The sequence below is a fragment of the Centruroides vittatus genome, unplaced genomic scaffold, assembly GCF_030686945.1.
Source record: "Centruroides vittatus isolate TY-2023 unplaced genomic scaffold, ASM3068694v2 contig_754, whole genome shotgun sequence".
Lineage (NCBI taxonomy): Eukaryota > Metazoa > Arthropoda > Arachnida > Scorpiones > Buthidae > Centruroides > Centruroides vittatus.
Window position 1 is genome coordinate 4,411,194 of NW_027122490.1, and position 22,737 is coordinate 4,433,930.

Consider the following 22,737-nt stretch of genomic DNA (forward strand, 5'->3'; position numbering starts at 1 on the left):
GGCAGGTGGTTAAGTTGCCATCTTGTGTTAAATTTAAAGTAAATAATTACTTTCTAATTATTAAATTTAACACAAGATTGCAAATCTATACCGTTAATCTGAATCACATAATATCTTAATAATTAATCATGCTATGACCTGATTAAAATCAGCAGAATCATTTATGACGACATCAGGCTTGGTCTATATCAAATTATTTTAAGTAATTTTTGTATAATAAAAGTTTGTCCATTTATATAGATTTAAACAGAATTATTATTATTATTATGTGATATACACAATCAAATCAAATTGCAGTTGATATAGTTTTGCTTGTGGGCAACAAATGAATTGTAAAAATTGTTTGTATAGTGAATGTTACTGAAGATATGGAATGTGCCTAACTGAATGCTAACAAAGACAAAAGCACTGACTATAAGGAAAACAAGATGCAATTTTTATATATAAGAAAATACCATTGAAGTTTATTGTAAATGTAATAATAAATAATTAAAATGGAAAAAGAAAGGAATATTTGTGACAGAACTACCTAAACTGCATTGAAAATGTGAAATAGCTACTAAATGATAAGTTTTTCATTGGTTTGCTCCATTTTTATTTATTTATCAAACAACAACAATAAAATATATAATAATAATAATAATAATAGTAAATTGCTACAATGAATTCAAAATTAAGTAGGAAAAGATTTTAATGTTCGTAATATCTGTAGTATAATTGTTTAAAGAGCCACCTGGAGTTGAGATGAGCTCAATGTGGCAACAAGGCTTTTAACCAGAGTGATTGCCACTAGATGTAGAGTAAATATATAAATAGTAAATAAAGTAATTGTTGCCAATGTCGTCATTGTTTACTTCACTAAGAAAGTTGTGTGTCTATTTTATTGGATATTGTCTACTGTATCCAATAATACAGATTTAAGAGTTGATCACTTTTTATTCACTTTAAAAAATTAACATATGCTAAAATAGATAGATAGTTTATAAATAGTTCTGAGAATCATTTTGTAGATGGATAGGAATTATTGGAAAATTGTCAGCTTTTAAGGTAAAAGTTCAAAGAACTGCCTAATAATATCAGTGTGGATTGATGCAAGAAAATGAACAGAAAACTAAAAAAGTGAGGCATACATATAGTTTTAAATATTTCAAAAAAATTATTTTAACAGAGGAATATGTATGTATGTATGCAGTGCAGAAAAGATTTTTCATGTTTTTTAAGATGCTCTTGGTAAGTTTAGACAAAGGAAAAGTTGGCAATTGCAAATTGAAATCACAGGTAACATACATTATCACATAACTACTTTCAAATTCACTTTTAAACACACTATTCATAATATCTGTGCAAAATTATAATACACGGAAAGATTATTTGTATTAATAATTCATAACATGAAATATATTAATATTTCATGTTATGAATTATTAATACAATAATCTTTTACATAATAATTTTTCTTGATTCTTAGAAAATCTGGTATAGTCTCTTTGAAAAAATGCTGATGCACTGAAGTAAAATTTCAGTGCAGCAATCATTTATTTATCTGAGAGGAACAAATAATATAAAAATGAGTTTTAATATTATATTCTGAAGAAACTTAAGTGTGTGTCTAATTGTACACATTTTTTATGTTAACTTCCCACTTTTATCAAACATTAACATCATTAATGTAGATAGTTATTTGTAAGATTGATCAATTTTAAATATCAGAATTATAAATTTTTTGATTTATATATTTTAGTTAACTGGTGCAGATAGTGAGCGAGGTGGACATACTAGCCGAAAAGATGACCATCGAGGATATGGAAGACGAAGTAGAGAAACAGATTCTCTAACTCCTAAGCAACAATATTTCCCAGATACACGGAGAGAAAGAGATAGTGAGTAATTAAAATTAACATTTTTTTGTTATAAAACTTGCAATTTTTGTTTTCCACTTTATTACATCTGAGTTGATCAGAATGCACTAAAATTTTATTAATGTCTTTGAACAAAGAATAACATTCAACAAAAAGAAAAGTTATTTTATTGTTGAATTAATATTTATAGTGTTGCCAGTGATTCCCAAATTCTTCCAGCCATTGCCTCTTTGTTCCATAAACTTATACCCAACCATATTTAATGCCCCAACCTGGTTTCTGTTGTGAGAAAAGCTTTTTTACAATTGTCACGCTTTGTGTTATTACCATATGTTGTTCTCTACATTTGGAAACCATTGACATAATGTATCTTACCTATTTTAATGGAAAAAGGGAAAAGTCAGTGACCCAACTCTTGCCTATGGTCACTGTTTGGTCAGGATTACCTGCTTCCACTGCCCCTAGTTGACCTTTGCTTCGGCCGCATTTCTTTATGCAGCGCTCAAGAAGCGCTTTATAGTGAACATACTGGAACTGGTTTCTAATTGGCCAACACTGCTCATGACGTCATTTTGCTACACTCTCGCTGCATAAAGAAACGCGGCCTTCTTTTCACTTCCGTAGATTTATTTATTACCCCCTAGGGAGGCAGTAGCACCCACTTTGGGAACCACTGGTGTATGCATTACCTATTCTATTATATTAATGTCTTCATCCTAGTTTTATAATGATCTTCAGTTGTAAATCTAGAAAAATATTTGTTTAATCTTTTATGGTATAGCATATTGTGTGGAAAGTATAGAAACTTGCCACTAGTCAATATAATGATTTAATAACAAAAAATAATTTCCAATTTGAGATTTGAATCTTAAACAGGAAATTCTTTCTTAATCATCCTTAATGTTGTAAAATATTTCTAGAAATTTTTGGTGATCCTTATTTGCTTCATTTGATGACAGCAGAATACGGTCTCAATAGAATTATGATTACTGTTTTGTGAAATCCCAAAGTGAGAACACACTTAATGAACTTAATGTGCAGAACTAAGCATAAAGTTCTGAAAAAAATTTCTAGCTGCAGATGTTACAATAATACATTGTGATAAACCTTTACTTTCAGAAGCTTTGTGACTTAATAAATTCTATTAAATAATAATAATATATTATTTCATTTCACTTATAAATGTGTTTTGGAGCATTAAGAAAATACCTAATGTTGTGAAGCTCCAGATTGGGTGTAAAACCTGGAAAAAATGTAAAGAAGTTTAATGGATCAAGCATTGATCATTATTGATTAAAATATACACTTATATTTAATACTTTATAAAAATAATATTTTTATGAATGCAATGATATTGCAATTGTATTTTAAAATACAATTGCAATATCATTGCATTCATAAACATATTATTTTTATCAGTCAGTCAAGTCAGTTTATGCTATTAACATTATTATTATTATTATTATTATTGTGAAAGTTTCCAATATTAATACTAATGTAAGTTAAAATATTTATTTAAAACAATATACAATTAATCTTTTGAAAATTTGTTATAATAGGTTTTTCTGGAGAAAGAAAACCATATTTTCCATCAAGACATCATTCTATTGATTTTGATGAATCACAAGGTCCTGGAAATTGTACTCGTCTGTTTAATTCTTCTTATAACAACAGCTCTCTCTCAAATTCTCAGCCTTCACTTTTACGAAGGCCACATAGCAGGCATGATTTTCGTGATATCCCTTCTTACACAAAGGTATTTAAACTTAAATATCACTATGATTCATGCCAAATACTGTATAAACGATATGAAGAATCTGAACGTGTTTTGACATACGAAGAATCTGAAATACGAAATTGACAATAAGGTTCGTCGAAAGTACTTGCGACAAGCAAATGTGTATATAACGCTGAACTCAGTGTATTCTTCGTATCGTTTATGGTATTTAAACTTTATTATATGTTAATTATGATCTGTTTACTGTTCTTGCTTAAATGACTTCTACATTAAAAAAACTTTAATATATTGATTCACATAGATAAATTTGATAATCATTAATATAATTATTTAGGAATTAGAAAATTGTTGATTTATGCATAGTTTCATTGTGAAAACTAGTTTTATAATTGAATTATGTGCAGAATATCTTATAAAGATCTTAATAATTATAAATAACATTCCTAGACCTGATATACTATAAAGCTAGACTCCAACCAAATGTTACACACTATCTGGACACATCTGCATGGTAATCAGGAGTTGTGGGTTAGAGTCCCGCTCTTGGCCAATTTTTTTTTTCTTTCAGTAATTCTCAATTATTTAAATTAATTAATTAAAATTATAATTATTGAAGTTAATAAACGGTGCCTAATGCCTCCCTCTAGTGCCAAATTGGTTTTAGTATTTAGTTTTAGATTGGTTTTAGTATTGGGCTAGATATAGCCCAATAGAATTGGTTGGAGTAGAATAGCCAATTCAGTATTTGGTTGGAGTCTGACCTTAATAACTATCATTATAATGATTTATAATATAATCATAATTTATGATTATTATGATTCATCTTTATTATTTAGTCTTTCTATGATAAAACTTTATAGAATATTATATGGATTTGTTTATTCATATATTAGATAAAATTTATCAATTGTGATTGAGATGTATTGTACAGTACATACAAATTGTAACTACTAGATTTTCTGAAACAGATTTTGTAATAATGCTTTATATTTTTATCATTATTATTATTATTTTATAGTTCTATATGATTTACATCGGAGTAAAAAATACCTTATCCCATAACCCATGGGAAAGAAGGTATCTGTTTCCATCCTTTACTGCATTAGATGCACTTTACATGCAAGTAGTTCCTCTTCTCCTCCCTTTTCCTCTTCTTAAAAGGTTTCCAGATGAGCATTGTGTACTAGTCTCAACAGTTGTATTGGGTAACTTAGGATTAACTGATGAATGATGCATATCTGATGATTGCTGCGTATTATGCTTGAGTGGATCTGGTGTGTTGACCACAAAGATAGTATTATTAAGCACGCTACTGAGTATAAAGGATGTGTGTATGGCTGCAAGTTTCTGAAGAATGCTAATGTCAATGTTGGATTCTAATTGATCTATGTATTTCTTTATGTTTTTCGTTACTATTCCTGTTGCTCCTATTACTTGTACTATTGGGATGACAGTCGTCTGTGTATTCCATAGACGGCTAACTTCAGATTTCAAAAGATGATATTTACTTAATTTTTCAATTTCTTTAGCACCAATGTTGTAATCTGATGGTACAGTTATATTTATTAAGAATGTTTTATTGCAATTTTTATCAACATAAATTAAATCCAGCCTATTGTGAGATACAGTGACATCAGTTTGGACAGGCATTTCCCATAAGATCTTGGCCGTACCATTTTCTTTAACTTGTGGCTGGATTAATGTTTCCTTCCACCATTGGTTAGGAACTTCTATTTTATGATTTTGGGCCAGGCACCAGTAGACGTACTGGGCAAGGTTGTTATGATGTTTTTCACATCCTGATATAATGTGCTGCATGGTCTCATTTTTGGTCTTACAAAGGCAACATTTCCCATCCAGTGGCTCCTTTAATATGTCATGTTGATATTGTCGTGTCATTATAGCCTGGTCCTGTACAGCAAATATTAATGATTCAATTCTTGGGGCTATTTGTTGCTTTTTAATCCATTCAAACACAAGCTCTGTCTATATTGCCCTAATGCAATACCCTTTTGGGAAATTGACCGTGTAATTGTTTGCTTTTCCATACATCATTATGCCGTTTTATTATTGATTTTTTAATTTCTTTGTCTGTATGTGTATTTCCTTGTGGTAAATGTAATTCATCTTCTATCTCTTGTGCTTCTTTTATTATTGAGTATTTATTTATCCCTACCTATATCATGCTTTACTATTACTTTAATCAGATGATCACTTTCCTCTTTTAGGTATTGGTTGTATTTAACTATTACTGCTTTATACATATACTCTATATTCCTCCCTGATTTACTGGCAAATACAGCCTTTTTACTTTGCTTTTTGCTGATGTGCTTTTTTAACTGCTAGTAGCTTTCGTGTTTTGACATCTATTTTCTTTAGATCACTATTTTTATAGTTGATTATACTGAATGAGTAAAGTAAGACCGCAATAGCATACGTATTTATACCTTTTATTAGATAATGCGAGTTAAGGTGTGTGTTTAAAAGTTTTGTAATCCTTCTAAAATATTCTTTTGTTATCTGTTCCCTAATAATACTGTGCTCTATTTTTCCTGATTCGTGCACTCCTACATATTTGTATTTATCACCTATTGCAAGTTGCTCAAAAGTTTATCCATTCAGTAGTATATGTCCTTCTCCAACTGCACTGCTTTTGTGTCCTGCAGTTATATGTATTACTTTGCATTTATCCAGTCCAAATCCCATTCCTATATCATTTGTAAACATCTCGACGCTATCCAATAATACTTTTAGATTATTTCTACTATTTGTATAAATCTTAAGGTCATCCTTATATAAAAGATGATTAAACCAGATACTATCTTTCAGTTTATAGCCAAGTAGAACAACAATGGTGAGAGAGAATCGCCCTGGAATATCCCACGTCTTATGTAGATTGGTTGAGCAGTGATTGAATCTTGGGAGCCACATGCAGTCATGATCACTCTCCATGTAGGCATAGTCATTTGGAGGAATCTTTTAACCACAGATGGGCATTTATAGGTATCAAGAATTTTAAGGAGCCATTCGTGTGATACACTACCTTAGGCTTTTTGGTAGTCTATCCATGCCATACTTGGATTTCTTTGAGATTGGTGTGCAACCTCCAATATTGCTTTATTGACCATTAAGCGATCTTTACAACCCCTGGCTCTATGGCAACACCCTCTTTCTTCTTCTGCTATTATGCCATTCTCATAGCAGTGGTCATAAAGTACTGTACATTAGCTAGTACGGCGGTAAGTAATTTGTACTGTACATACTTGGCAGGCACGCTATAGGCCTCCACTTTTTCAGATCTTCGGAATTTTCATTTTTGGGTATAAGTATGACTTTACCTGTAGTGAACCAATCTTCTAATATCTCTGTTCCTGAGACTATATTTGTAAATAATACGGCGAAGTGTTTGTGAATGCTAATCAAATATTTAATGTAGTAATTTTCAATTTTGTCTATTCCTGGTGATTTCCAGTTCATTAATTTTCATATAGCAAATTTTATTTGGTCTTCTGTAATTCTTATACTTCTACTACATTAATCTAGCTTGAAGCTTTTTCTATTTCTTTAACCCATTTATCTTCCATATTGTATTTTTTAGGATTAGATAGCACTGATGTTTAAAATTCTTCTTTTTGTTACATGTCTTTTTCCTTCGATGGTATTAGAATTTCACGGAAGAAGTTGCAAATATATAGTGCTTCTAGATAAATTGAAATAATCTTCCAAAAGCTTTGTATGCAACTCATTGAGAGTTTTACATACTCTTATTTCATCTGTGTGGTGACGATCGTGCATTGCACCTCTGAAAGAAGCTATTTCTGTAATAGTTTGTAACAAAACCGGCTTCTCCTCTTCGATGCGCAGTCTCCCAGCATTTTTTTTTTTTTTTTTAATTTTAAAATTGAAGTTGCAGCCACATTAGATTCACATATTAATTTCAGCTTGTTTTTTCGAGCAGCTCTGAATTTTTGCTGGTAATTGGCATTTTTTTGTTTTTTTTAAATCAAATTCTGTTTGGCTATACCCAGTTCATTTTTGGTTTTTTAAATATCATTTAGTGATGTGTCTCCTCCTAGATTGGCATGTCAAGCTAAAAGCTGAATGTTCAATTTATTTTTTAAATTTGTAACTTTTTCAGTGGCCTCATCTTGAGCTGGAGCTTTGTATATTTTTTTATGAGCTTTTGGCAAAGATACACTATTTTCAACAGTAGACTTAACATCGATGCTTTTTGTAGTAGGAAGAGGAGTATTATCATGTTGGTTAGGGACCAAATTAGTTATTATTTTTGCAACAATTTCAGACTCTTTCTTTTGATTGACTAGGTTATAATGATTGTTTCATAAAAAAAAAATATATATATATATATATATCAAGTTCATAATGCTTTATTGATAAGAAAGCAAAAAAAGTATAGAAAGCAACTTAATATACAATGCTTGATATGGCACTGATATGAAACAGTTCACTACTTTACTTTACATAAAAATAGAAAAATTGGCTTATTGTTGTATTTTAGTAAGTACCTTACTAAAATATGACAATAAGCCAGCTTTTCTATTCTTATCTTGAGTGTCATAATGGTTTATACATTGTATAAAAGTAGTGAACCTTTTCGTATCAGTGCCGTATCGAGCTTTTGCTTCAGTCCATAAAGATTTACATCTTTTTGTACACTATCACTTCTTATCAGCATGTGCTTTTTTATATGACTTGAAGAATCTTTGGTAAACATCATCTAAGTTTATTTTTTGCATTTTTACGTGTATTATTCTATCACGTCACATGAGATGGTGTTAGTACAACAAGCATTCTTAACAGAAACCGTCCAATTAAAACCAAAATTAAAACTCCACCACTCAACGAGATCAAAAAATAAGAATATTATGTAAGACGAGATCTATTACCCCCCCCACCCTGAGTAAGAAATCGTAAAAAATCCTTGACCCCATCCATTCCAAAATACCTTAACCCTTTTGCCCCTGTTTGCCTTGCCCCTTGTTTACATTTATTTTGAAAAACGACCAAGGGCAATATAGGTCAGTCAGGCAATATTTATTTAAAAATTCACAAAAAATCAAATTATCATTATATTCATACGAAAAAAATTATGTACATTTACTAATATCTTTAGTCTTAAATACAATAATTTTCAATAAATTTTATTAGAAAAATTTATGAGAAAGATTATTTTTTTTTATCATAACTGACATTCAAACTTGAAAATTTGTTACTTTTTGTCAAAATTAACATTGTCTGGTTACTTCATTCTTATTGGCACTGAGCCAGAACAATGTAGAATATTGTTCTGTGCAATTTGATAGAACATTTATGCATGTACGTTTATTCGTTGTGAAATTATTGCACATTATATCAACATTTGTTTGAAATCTAAACTTTATTCTGCTTTCAACTAATATAATGAACTAATATACTTTATTCACTTCATATCAAACAAGATTATATATTTTTGTAATAAACATATGATTACTAGTAGCAATAGATGTAACATTTGCTGATATTTTCAATTAAAATAAAAATTAAAAATTAAAAACATATATAAAATATCAAAACTGAAGGTCATAACTTGAATATTTATAATGCATTAACATATTATAGCTGAATAAACTTATTATAGCATGAATGAACTTATTATAGTAATATTATTGCATGAATATGCTAAAAATGAAATAAAAAATTATCAGAAAATGAAAAATTAAGAAAAAAAAAGATGATTAAAATTTTTCAAGTCAACAAAACACCACCTGGACAAAAATATGTGAAACAGATGATAAACAAGACGCTGCCGTCAAGTGCTGATATATGTTGTCGATAAATTTTATAAAAATCGATTGTTAACAGGGTAACGATCAATCGGTACCCTGGCCCTTTTGCTTAACAATTAGGCTTACAATAGATCGGTACCCTGGTCGCAAAAGGGTTAATTTATGGATGGCCCCTAAGTAAATTTTAAGATATGAATATATATAAATGTAATTAGCTCACAACATTGCCATACTCCTTTTTGTATCTCTTTTCAAGTTTTCTTTTTATTTGATCACAGATAGAGGTATGCTATCTAAGAACTATTAGTAAATAGCATCAAAAATTACATTTGATGCTATTTACTAAATTAACACAGTTGAATGTTCTGTGTTGAAGTTCAATGTCAACAAAACCAATGCAACTTTTGTGACAGTTTTTAAAGTATACAGTCTATTATGTTGAGCTTTGATTTTCTCTACATAATTGACACATTCTGTAATTAATATTATCGAGAGAAATATTGTTTTTCATTAATATATAAACATAATTGAAGTCTTCTTTTTTTACATAATTGTCTTCATAGTTTATAATTTACCAATGTCCTCATACAAAAAGAACCATCCAAATTACTGTATTTATGCATGTATAAACCATACCCTATTTCTGAAATGATATACTCAGAAAAAAATAAAAATCTCAGAATCCTGCCAAGGGGCGAGAGTTGAGACGCAGATATACAGAAATGTGGTAACACTGCAAATTCCAAACAAAGGGATGAAGTGATGACTAAATTTATTTAAAATTATTCATTATCTTGAATATAGGCTACACCCTAATTTTTATTTAAAAAAAAGGTTAATGTTACCTTGGGTGCCAAGATGGCGGCATTTTCGGTCACCATATTGGATTATTTGGGAGACTGCGCTGTAAGCGATAATTTGATCAAAGATCACATGACTCCCAAACTGTAATGAACTACCATAGTAAAATAAATTGAAATTTACTCACATTAACACTTCTTTTTTTTTGTTCGAACCTACATTTCTTCCCTGATTTTGTCAATTATTCAGCACTTGTTGCAGGTCTTTTCCTCCCTGATCTTGTCAATTCTGCTACACTTTTAGACATGTTTTTCTTTGTCTTTGTATTCGAATTGGTTGTTGCTTCTTCTTTTTCTTTTCTGTTTTCTGTGTTTCCTTATTTTTAAAACTTGACACTGGTGCAGACAGAATAGATTTTGGTGTTTTTCCAGTTCCAGGATTTATCATAGCCAATCTTTTTGCAAAAATTTGGAATCTTTCTCCAGGTTTTTTTATACATAAACAAACATATGTATGAGTCAGATAGTGCCAAATGCCACACTATCCAGTTGCCGTACATTCCAGACAAAGATATTGCCAAAGGAACGACAAAAGACCACCACGGTTAATGTAACCTATGGTAGCAAACATGGCGGCTCGTCTCTGAAACAGTGGGGATGCACATACTAACCTAACCTAACCTAGTCTAATAAATTATCCCTATTCTAATAATTTGGTTGGCAATAATTACGATAATTTGTTAGAATAGGTTAGGTTAGTACGAGCGTCCCCATTGTTTCAGAGACAAGCTGCCGTGTTCACTTTCCATAGGTAACATTAACACTACCTTTCAAGCAAATTTATAGGCATTAACATTATCATGTTCCTAACCTAATTTCAAATATTCATTTTCCATTAGCTGATAGCATTTACGGGTTGGTACAACCTAACCAAATTTCCATTGGAACATAATTCTACAGAACACATTGTCACAGTATTAGCAAAAAACTAAAAAAAGTTGAAATTTAACAACAAATTATGATGATATTTAAATTGAGTTCTCAAAAAATATTGTTTAAGAAAAATATATTTACCTATTTAACTTTTTTGGAAAAAAATATTGTAAAAAAAATAATCAAATATTCTTCTACACATACAACGCAACACTGTCTGTATTGTCTACCTACATGTTAATTAGCATATTTTCACGATAAACTACCATCTACAATGCCAAATCTAACAAATTTGCATATCTGTTCATAATCACATTTTACATCATGTTCAATGTATTTTCAAATTTCGTCACACTATTATCAGAGAGCTCCCTCTATCATCAGTACCTCATGTAACTCGAGATTACTGGAAGCACCACCATCTTGGCACCTAAGGTAACAGTAACCAAAAAAAAAAAAAAAAAAAAATGCAGCCTATACATGCATAAATATTGTATGCAACCTGATTTAAAGGTTTGTCTTTGATTTTATAGAGTATAATTATCTGAAAAACTCCATGACATTCATGCATGCTTAGAATTGAATGCTTAAAATTTTCAAATTGTGTTTATTCTCATGTACTCATTTAGTCTAATTTTGTGACTTCTCTTAACAGTTATCCTAAATTGTTATTTCTATGAATATTTATATTTTTAATCATATGATTTGATTATTACGTTATAAAGTTCAAACTAATGGAATACACTTACAGGATTTTAAAAAAAATCACTTAGTTTATTTAACTAATAACATTTGGAATTATCTTACTTTCACAATAATTTCTAATTATTTAATTAGTCATAATATTAAGAAATATAAGAACACTAGAGAATATGTAGGGAAATATTATGATAAACAACTTTTGAAAATAGTATAGCTCAGATATAATTAAGTAGTGTTTATGATATTCTATTTTATGCTAAATTTAAAAAAAAAGTTTTTTTTTATTTCTAAACATAGTCTCATAATTTATATTATAATTTCTTTTTGTATTGTTAATTTTATGTATATTAAATGTGTTTTGTTTTTAGATTGGAGTTAGTCAGACACTTTATGAAAAAGCCAAAGGAAAGGAAGGTGCTATTAACATCAGCAGTAACTGTCCTGAAATTAGAGGAATGGATGTGACAAGCAATACTTTTAATCAAGAATTTGTAAGTTTAAAAATATTTTATCAAAATTTCCTGAAGTATATATTTTAAATCTATAGAATATTCTATAATTCTGATAGTTGAAATCATCTTAAATTCTACTTAATTGAAAATTTTAGTCTTCAGTAGAATTTTCTGCAAATTATTCTTGATAGTTGACATATTGAACACAGTCTTATAGTTTACATGTTCCAATTAATCATTTATTTTCTTATTGCTAATCTCTTTTCAGTATGATATAGTAGACATGGGCAAATGTGGCTCTGAGAGCTGCATGCGGCTCTTGCTGAAAGTGTTAATTTCTGTTTTTTATTATTATTTTTATAATTTTGTGAAAATATGTTTATTAAAAAAGTTCAATATTTGTTTTATATTATATAATAAAATCGCGCGCCTTACCATACTATTCGCCACGACAGTACAGAACTGTGGCTCCCATGCATTTTGCAAAACCTACATTGCGGCTCCCACTGAACTCTTGCTTGCCCACCCCTGTAAAATAGTAATTGTTCTTTTAATATGGTTAATTTAAAATCTTAACTATTAGAATGCTTTCACACATATATAAAACCAATCAGATATTTTAACAGTAATGTTAGTAAGTGATTATTCTGATATAATCACAGATCCTACACCTATGATTGATCCTTAGTACAGAAACTATAAGATAATTGAGTATTTGTAGTATAAAATATGATAAAAATTTCAGTTTAAATATCTTTAAAAACTGCAAGTGCCATTTTAATTCCAGTAAAAACAAATGAAAATACAGCTCAATCATAATTCTAATCCACAATTTAATGTTTAGCACGATCCATAAATAAGTACATAAGTTTAAATTGTTATTTTTATTATTTTCTGTTTACTGTCACCATACAGTGGATTTGCATTTCATGATATTGGTTTTTACATCATTTTTCAAAAATTGAAAGTGACAAATACTTGCATAATTTGTCACTTTTAAGATTTTGTTTCCAATTTGAATATTTGCTCATTTACATTCCATTGCAGACTTGTCTTCAGTGACTAGATTTTCTGTTTCTGGGTCTGGAATTTTGTTTTTACTAGATCTTCTTAATTTTAGTCTCTTTGGAAATACATTAATCTCTTTTTTGTTATATGTTAGTTGTTTGGTTCTATACACCTTTCTCTTGTTTTAATCTTCTTTCTAATGTTCATTTGCAAGCTGTAAAGAACTGGCTTTTACTCTGCTTGAATTGCCATAAATTTGACTTAGGTTGTTTTGCTACATATACAGATGAAAGAAAACAGGTCACCATTTATTACAAAATGCAGTAAAATGCTATGTTAAAGATTTGAAACTCAAATGTTTGACCAATGATGAACATGGTTACATTGCTTTGTTAAAACTGTGTTGCCAGTAAGTTTTCATTATAATTACTTTAAAAGTAAATGAGAATTATCCTAATTATCATATTGTACAGTGGAATCTCTGTATACGACCGTAATCTGTTCCTGATGTTTGGACTTACACTGAATAGGACGTATACCAAACCAACCTTTCCCATAAGAAGTAATGTAAAAATGGTTAATCCAGTCTCATGTAAAAAAAACTCCTCTTGATATGGTATATTCATAGGGTTGTAAAATAATTGAAACATTGTTTGAGTGCATTAATAAAAGAATAAATTTTATTATAGATTTTTAAAGTTATTACAGTAATAATTGCAAATAATTGCTTCTGATACGCTGTCACCAGCACATTGTTTTTCAGTTATCGAAAGCAAAAGCAATTTCTCAACATGATCTAATGTCTCCGATCTCTGTTTTGAAATTGATTTAACCCCTTTCGCAACGTTAGCAGATTTAATAATGTCTTTATTTTTCACGATTGTCAATATCGTCGTTCTCGGAATATGATATGCAACAGCTAAATCTCAAACACGCATGCCACCTTCATATTTCTCAACGATCTCTTTTTTCAGTTCCATTGTGATTCTAGTCATTTTTTAAATTTTTCTGTTGCTTTTCATTTGCCTTTTTGCAATTCATAATTAATAAAAAGTTTTACTTACAAATTAAAATCAAAAGAAAAAATTTAACAATGTAATTTCTTTTGTCTTGTAGCCTTCTTTACAAGGGGATGGATCTATTGATTCTACTTTTCAACCTCCAGTAGTTAATGGTGGAGCTTGGGGTATGTATAATAATAAAGTTTATGATCATACATTTTTTATAATGAGTTATTTTAGAACTAATAAAGCATCATTAGAGATAACTATATAAGCATTAATCCTTTAAGTGTGTGTGTGTTTGTTTCCCATAAAATATAGATGTTTTGATGTAATTAATTTTAGCTATGAAAATAATTACTCTCCTTGCTAAAAGTTCCAGTAATCCTATGACATAAATACAATAGAAAATGGCACAAAGCAAATGTAAATTTAATGTAACATCTTTTTAAACAAATGCTTTATTACTACAAACATTATAGTGATAAGAATATTTTATAAATTTAACTGTAGATAAATAGGGGGAAAAAATATAAACTGTTATAATCTATACATAAAGAAATAAATTTATATGCATCATATAGACACAGACAGTATTAGTATTATGCATATCTTAAAGTTGTAATTATGAAATTAAATTGTTATTTTTAAAATAAAATTTTTGATTTAATATATTTAACCTCATTTTTGTATCTTATTTATCAATCAGAAAAACCAAGAAATGCAAAAGTTCACTGTAGTCAAATTGGAAAAAAAATTCAATTAGTAAAGAGAGGTTCCAAACAAGACAATGGAATTGATATAAGAAGTAAAAGTCCTTCAGGTAAATAACTATTAAAATACTTTTCTGTTTTAACATAAAACTAAAAGATCTTATAATTTGATTTTAAACCATATAATTTTTTATACTGTGACTTTTCCAAATTAAATATAACCAAAAGTTGTTAATTAAGAAGTGTGTGTGTTGTCATGCATATTTTGTGATACAATTGTCTGACAAATATGAGAATACTGTTACTGTTTGAAGTTTTTTTTGTTATCTTTTGGGACAACAATGTGTTGACAAAACTTATTTCTTTTCATCTTTATAAACTGTAAGCATGATCAAAACTTACTTTTGAAATGCATTCGTGTTTAATTTATTAGATTTACTTTGAATAATTAAATATAATTAAACTAGATGACTTTATCATTCTAAGGACATCTTTTTTTATTTATAATTAAATAAATTTAGTTAGTTATGAAATGTGTAAAAGTAGTTTGACTGCTCAACTCTCTCAAACTAAGCATATATGTTGCCAGTTGTTCAAACATTTGAAGCAAGATCCTTTACCAGTCATAATTTAGAAAATATGAAGGCTTTTTTTTTTCCCCTACAATGGAATCCTTACCAGTAAGTCATGACAGCTGCTGTCATGTTAGACTGCAATAGAAAACGAGAGTATTTGAGTTGATGGGGGTTACATTTACTATGACAGCAAGCAAACAGGTATTGATTGATGTGAAGACTTCATTTCTATTTGTCATAGAACACCAAATATAGCATGGATAGCTTCCATTGTGACTATCTGCAAGAATTTTCTTTTGGTTATATAATGCTAATCAAATTAATAAGAGATGATATTTTGTTTGAAAAAGACCAACCTTTTTATATAAAGATATAAACATAAAGAATAAATATGAATGATGATTGTTAGCAAAAAAATCTACAGATAGGTCTAATGTGTTAAATTATGAAGTTGTCCATTCTTTCACATGTGCACTGCAAGGAAACACTGTTTAGTAATATTTCATTGTAATGTGAATGACAGTAATATTCACATTAGTAGATTATCATTGATTCTGTTGAATTGAGTAGCAACATGAACTGTGTGTATAAATATTTTACCATTAATTATAAACAAACTGTCATTGCTGGTTTTTTAATAGGTATATTTTGTAGACCAGAAATATTTTCAGTTATATTTTTTGTTAAAGAATTATAATTTTGATTTATTTGATTTTCTTTAGTTTTTTATGAGTTGTATGTTGAGAGTTTTGTATTTCACAATAAGGGAATTGAAATGTTTTTTTATAAATTCAATAAGTAATGAAAATTAAGCATGAAAAATTTAATGCTAGAATGGTTCCTGAAAATTTTTATCCTTCATTAACCTTGGTAAATATAAAGTTCATTCAAATGAAAATGAACCAATGGCCTAATTAGCAAAGTAAATGTTACTCATCTTCAGAATAATTCTCATGGCTCATAAGGCATCCTACAGTAATACCATATGTTTGATTCCACATGCATAGAAGTTGATAGGTTGCTTATGGAATCATTCCTGAACTGTGTCCTGCATCTCTTACCTATAAATGCTTCATCAAAGATTTTTAAATGTGGTATATGCACAATAGAGTTAATCAGTTTTCCAAAATAGTATGCAATACTTGTTATAGTTGGCTTCATATCTGATGATGGACTATAAATCAAGCAAAAAATGTTTGTCAAATTATTAAAAAAACTTTGCTGGAAAGAAGAAAAAGTTTTTTATATATATAATATATATATTATATATATGCGCGTGTGTGTGTGTGTGTCTCTGATGGATGAATGAGGATTTTTAAATTTCACTTTTAATGAAACAAACATTCAAACATTTTTTGACTTCTTATGGGTCAAAAATGTTTGTTCTATTAAAGTTTTTGCTGGAAAATGTACTGAAGGTGTTGAGTTTATAATTTCTGTGATGATATTTGTTTTATACCTAATTTTTAAGTTATATACATTAAAAAAATAGTAAATGTTATTCAAATGAAACATAAGATTGACCATATAAAACATATGGTTACCACTAACATTAGCTGCTGTAGGAAATTTCCTCTTGCATTCAGACATGTCTCCATGTAGTACAAGTTTGTGAATACCCTCTGCATAGAGAGAGAGGAAGGCTGTTGGATGAACCTTTCAATTACAGCTGCTTGAACTTTGTCAGACTAGAATCTATGAGCTTTGAGAAATGTTTTGAAAGGTCTGAAAACATGGAAGTCACAAGACAGCATATTGGGGCTGAAAAAGAATGCTGCAAAACTTCCCATCTGAAGTGATGCAGCATCTTCCTTACAGTCCTGATGTATATTGTCTTGCAGCTTTGGACATTTTAAAAAATTTCTCTAGACTTGCAGATTTCAGTCTGACAGCAGAATGAGAGCAGCTGTAACTGAATGGTTCATTCATCAATCTTCCTCTTCCCATGGAAAGTATGGACCATATACACAAACTTGTCATGTTAAGACATGTCTGAATGCAGTTGGCAATTTTCTATATAGCATCTAATGCAACCTTGTCATTATGCTGTATATACTGTAATGCTGCTGTTTTGACCACTAGATATCATATGTTTAATACAGTGCAATCTGTTTCATTTGAACAGCCTTATATTAACTTACATATAATTTGTTTTTTATTTAAAAAACTTTTTCCAACAGGATCTTGTTTGCAGTCACAGTGTGGAAGTCCTAAAGTCAATACCCACCCTGTTATCATTGCTCCAGTTAATAAGAATTCAATTAATAGCAGTGTTAACAGTTCTGTTTATAGAACATTAGTTCCCTCTAAAGTAAGATATGTTATAATTATCATATTAAATATATTTATTTCATTAACTTTTTATGATAAATAAGTTTAATTAGTTCAGAAAATTAGTAATATATTGAAAATGTTTAAAAAAAAGTAATTATTATATTGCAGTTAAGAATTAGCAAATTGCCTGTTGTGGTTTTCTAATTAATTCTACTACCTAGTAATTTAAATCCTGAATAGTATTTATTTTTCTTGTCCATTGTAAATATCAGATTTTTTTTCATAATGTTAACAACAAAAATCTTTTCTTTTTTAAATGCAAATTTTATGAAAAAGCATGAAGAATTTTCATGAAATATATGAAAATGTGATATATGTAATGCCTGAAAATCTGTTTACATAGGTAGAGTTTGAGAAGCAAACTTTTTCATTGATAAGCAAAACTTTTAATATAGCATAATTTTTCATAATTATTTTAATAAGTTACTGGAACTTTTAAAAAAAATTTTGCTGGAGAGAACAAATCACAAGGAACATACTAGTAATTGACTATTCCAACTTTATTATAACAGGAAATGCATTTTGGGCCTTCTGCCCCTCCTCAGTCCTTTATTACAGATCTTTGACTATTTCTTACAATTATGGATGATGGATGATGGATTATGGATGATGGATGAATCAACTTTGTGATAAATAAAAACTGAAATTAAAATAAATTTATTGTAAGACTAAGATAAAATATATTTTTTTAATTTAAAAAAAAACCCTTATTTACCTTTATAAAAGTGAAAGTAAATGTGAATTTCTATAAAGGTTGATTAAAAATAAAATTAAATTAAAACTAAAATTTTTAAAAAAATTTTTAAAAATTGTATATTTGTATAAAAATAAATATAAATGCTTTAAAATGGTGATTAAATAAAGGAAATCTTTTATAATAAGACTTTGATAAAATATAAGTTTCTTTTAATTTTATTATGGTCCTTATTGACAAGACTGTCATGTTTATAAAACTGTGGTGCCGTTACAGGTGCACACCTTAGAGTTATAAGGGGAACATGTCAGGAGTTGCAATTTGGCACAGAGTATTAGGTGTCCAAATCATGCGCACATAAAAAAAAATTAGACTTGTAGATACTCGGGACTAAGAACAAAGTCAAAATAAAATACAAAATGGTGACATCTTTCTACAAACAGACAATAGTGTGAGATTTTTGCATGTGTATATCATTGGGAGGTTGAAAATGCAAACATTGTGAAATCGAATTTTGACAAATGAATCTTTGATAAAACCCATTTACCTTTCTGGTCGTGACCTGCTGACCTTGACCAGTTGACCCGAGATATCTCACTTCAGCATCAGAATGTTTTTGAAACTAGATGGTGCTAGTCGTTATAATTTTATATTAAAAGTAACTTCCGAAATATAATTTTTTTTTTTTTTTTGTTTTTACATATATTAATATATTTATTTTGTTTGTGCAAAATAATAAAAATTCAGATGATACAATATCCACGATTATTTTTTCAAAAACAGGAAATTTTTGTTAGGCAACGACAAAAATTAACCTGGGGCAACACGCAATGAACAGCAATTTCGACATTGGATAGGTTAATTTCACAGAAAATGCCTTGTGGACGATGGCGTGGCCAAGGCCAGCGAAGTTTGAATGATCATGTCAAGCTCTGAGACATAATTTTGTCCCAGAAATTGCCCTTGCCATTTTACTTGTTAATTTTATTGTTGTTTATAGCGGTCCATATTGCTTCAGACAAATAATAAATGTATAATTAGTAGTTCAAGATATATGTTGAGTTAATATTATTAAATTATCTTAGTTGGTCTGGCAAAACCAATAAACAGGAGAATGTGCTTAAGCATACTGAGTCAATTTCAAAATAAATTATAGACATAACTTAAAGTTGTATATAAATAAAATTTATTTTTTATTGAATTTTTATCTAGTTCTTAAGCCTGTGAACACAATACCATTTCCGTCATATAGGTTATTTGATTTATTATTTGTGATATCTGTGTGCACGATGTCTGTGATATATCTGTGCAAAAACACTTTTATTTTTGCATAAAAGCACACGTAATAACTAGTGATGTAACGAATATTCGGTTACTATCCGGTATTCGGCCTATTTTTCACTATTCGGCCGAATACCGAATATTTAAATCACTATTCGGACGAATACCGAATATTTAATTACTATTTGGCCGAATACCGAATACCTAAAAACAGGAGTAAGAAATAACAAAAAACACAATAAATTAATCATTTTTGTAACTTTTATTAATGCTGAACATTAAACTATAATTATTAAAGTTAATAAGAAATGGCATCTAACTCTAGTATTAAATTATTTCGTAGTTAAATAATAATATAGCCTTTATCTAGCCCGATATCTTATGGCATTGATGGCGTGTAGGTTAGAATGTATCGGGCATTAATGTTATTGTTTAGTTAATTATGTTATATTCGTATTTGGGTATATTTTAATATTTATACGATATTTTAAAATGAGTTACGAAACGTTTTATTGAAACTTATCGTATTTAATGAAAGAATTATTTATCTATTTCTAGAAGATGAGTAACTAATATATAATTTATTTTATATATAAAGCAAAGAATGAGCATTTTTCATTATATACAAAAGATAACATTTGAAATCATGTTAATTTTAAAAATATTGACAAAAACAATAGCAACAAAATATCACAAAACTTCACAAATAGAAACTCCCCAATAATATATTTGAACTGTTCCACAACTGGGGAGAAACTAGACCATATTATGTCACCACTAAAGTATATCCTTAGGGTACTATTCAGTCTACAAATATGTAGTAAAAACAAAATTTTAGTGTTTAATTAAAGAGTTAAAATGATCGATTGCAAATAAAATAACTTATAAGTTATAACTTACATCTAAATACCAACAACTGCCGAATCATAGCGGGCTATTTACGGCTATTACATAAATTATAAACCAATTTGGCACTAGAGGTAGACGTTAGGCTCCATCTCATATTAAGTTTAATACAGTAGTGAACCGAAAATCGGAATCAATTGGGGACTGGGGTTGTTCAGATTAGGGATTTCTTCCGATTACCGATTATGTACGAATAAATATATTAACCTGTCCGATGTTCAAATTTTTCTCCGTTGCGTGTCGCTTCGTGTTGAATTTTCGTCGATTTTAAGCCTAACGAAAATTTTTTATAATAATAATCGAGGCTATCGTATCGTTAAAAATTATTTCTGCATTTTCTACAAACAGAATAAATATATTGAAGAATATAAAAACATGAAAATTATACTTTAGAAGTAAATTTAGTATCAAAAACGTTCGATTCAGCACGACACAGTCCGACTGAAAATCGTGCCGATTACCGGCGATTCCGATTACCGGGGTTCCGATTTACGAGTCTCTACTGTAATTATAATTTAATTAATTAATTTAAATAATTTAGACCTAATGGAAGAAAAAATCGTAGTGACAGCGGGCCAATAGAGAGCACGGTGCGCGATCTTTGCCATAATGCGGTTTGCGCGCCAATTTTCGTACGTGCGTTAATCAAGCCGAATAGTTTGGCCGAATATTCGGTCATTGGCAATCGGCTTGAGGCCAAATATACTATTCGTTACATCACTAGTAATAACATAACATGAACAACCCAAGGATATCTTCAATTAGAAACTGAATTATGACTATTTACAAAAATATAAAATTTTCGAGTCCATCTTACATCCTTTTTCACGAAATTTTATATTTTTGTAAATAGTCATAATTCAGTTTCTAACTTTTATTTTTCTAATTCCTAAAGTTGTCTCTAAATACTAATTCTGAGCTAATTTTACTTAGTTTGTTTAATATAACAGTCTTCAGTAATTGTTTAGAAATTTTTACTAAGTAAAGATGTCCTGTCGAGAATTTCTGTATTGTTGATATCAAGATAACTTTTATATATGTTTATATATAAAATTTTCACAAATTTTATATATAATTGTAAGTATAAACTGACCTCTGTAAAACTGAGTTGTCTGTAACAAAATATTTCAAAATGTTTGTGGCTATTTCTTTTACATCCCAAGTTAATTAATGCTAAAATATTGGTGCAGACTTATTGTTACATAAGGATATAAAGTATATTGATGCTTATGATCAATTTTGAATTGCCTTTAATTTTTGTCAGCTTCAATTGGAACTTTAATACTAGTTTTTTTGTCTGATTTAGTCAGATTTTTGTCACTTTTTATTGTGTAGAAACATTATCTACAACATAAATTGCTATGATTTCTAAGGAAATTGTACTGTGTATAATTATTGCAAAATTACATTCAATATATACTTTTTCTGAAAGATGTAATGTTTTGTTCACTTCTGTTCCCATTTTCAAATATGAAACAAAAATTTATGTAGTTTTTTTTTTTAGTAACTTACTAAAGTTACTAAAAAAAACAGTGAAACAAAATTACATTACACACAACACATGCTATTTAAAACTACAATAATTGCAAAAGATAAATGAATTACTGCATTTAGTCATGTAACAAATCCATACTTTCTCAAAATTTTTCATTTTAAATCTCTGAATTTATTTATTATATGAGTCATTGATTTTAAAAGTGGGGCAAGTCCATTTTATGTTATTGCTAGATATTTAATGGATTGCATTTGAATGGGTTTAAAAATATTCATAAGCAGTAATAGACTTAAATTTTTGTGGTCTTATTTCGTGTAAATTTAATATGCAATAATGGTTATCCATGTTAGGTGAAAAAAAATCATAGTTTTGGTAGGCACCAATAGACTTGCCTCACTTTTAAATGCAATGATTTGTTGAAAACATTGATTTTCTTTGAATGAAATACAATTTAATAGCA

General features: G+C 28.9%; 1 protein-coding gene across 1 annotated transcript in view; it reads left to right on the forward strand.

Annotated features, from left to right (window-relative positions):
- The window catches only part of LOC136981441 (vasculin-like), a 76,859-nt gene that overhangs the window by 37,720 nt on the left and 16,402 nt on the right, over positions 1-22,737 (forward strand). The window contains exons 5-10 of the mRNA XM_067277768.1: positions 1,742-1,880; positions 3,419-3,615; positions 12,187-12,309; positions 14,395-14,464; positions 14,989-15,102; positions 17,748-17,878. Coding sequence (XP_067133869.1) covers positions 1,742-1,880; positions 3,419-3,615; positions 12,187-12,309; positions 14,395-14,464; positions 14,989-15,102; positions 17,748-17,878 — 774 coding nt within the window. The remainder of the gene's footprint in view (positions 1-1,741; positions 1,881-3,418; positions 3,616-12,186; positions 12,310-14,394; positions 14,465-14,988; positions 15,103-17,747; positions 17,879-22,737) is intronic.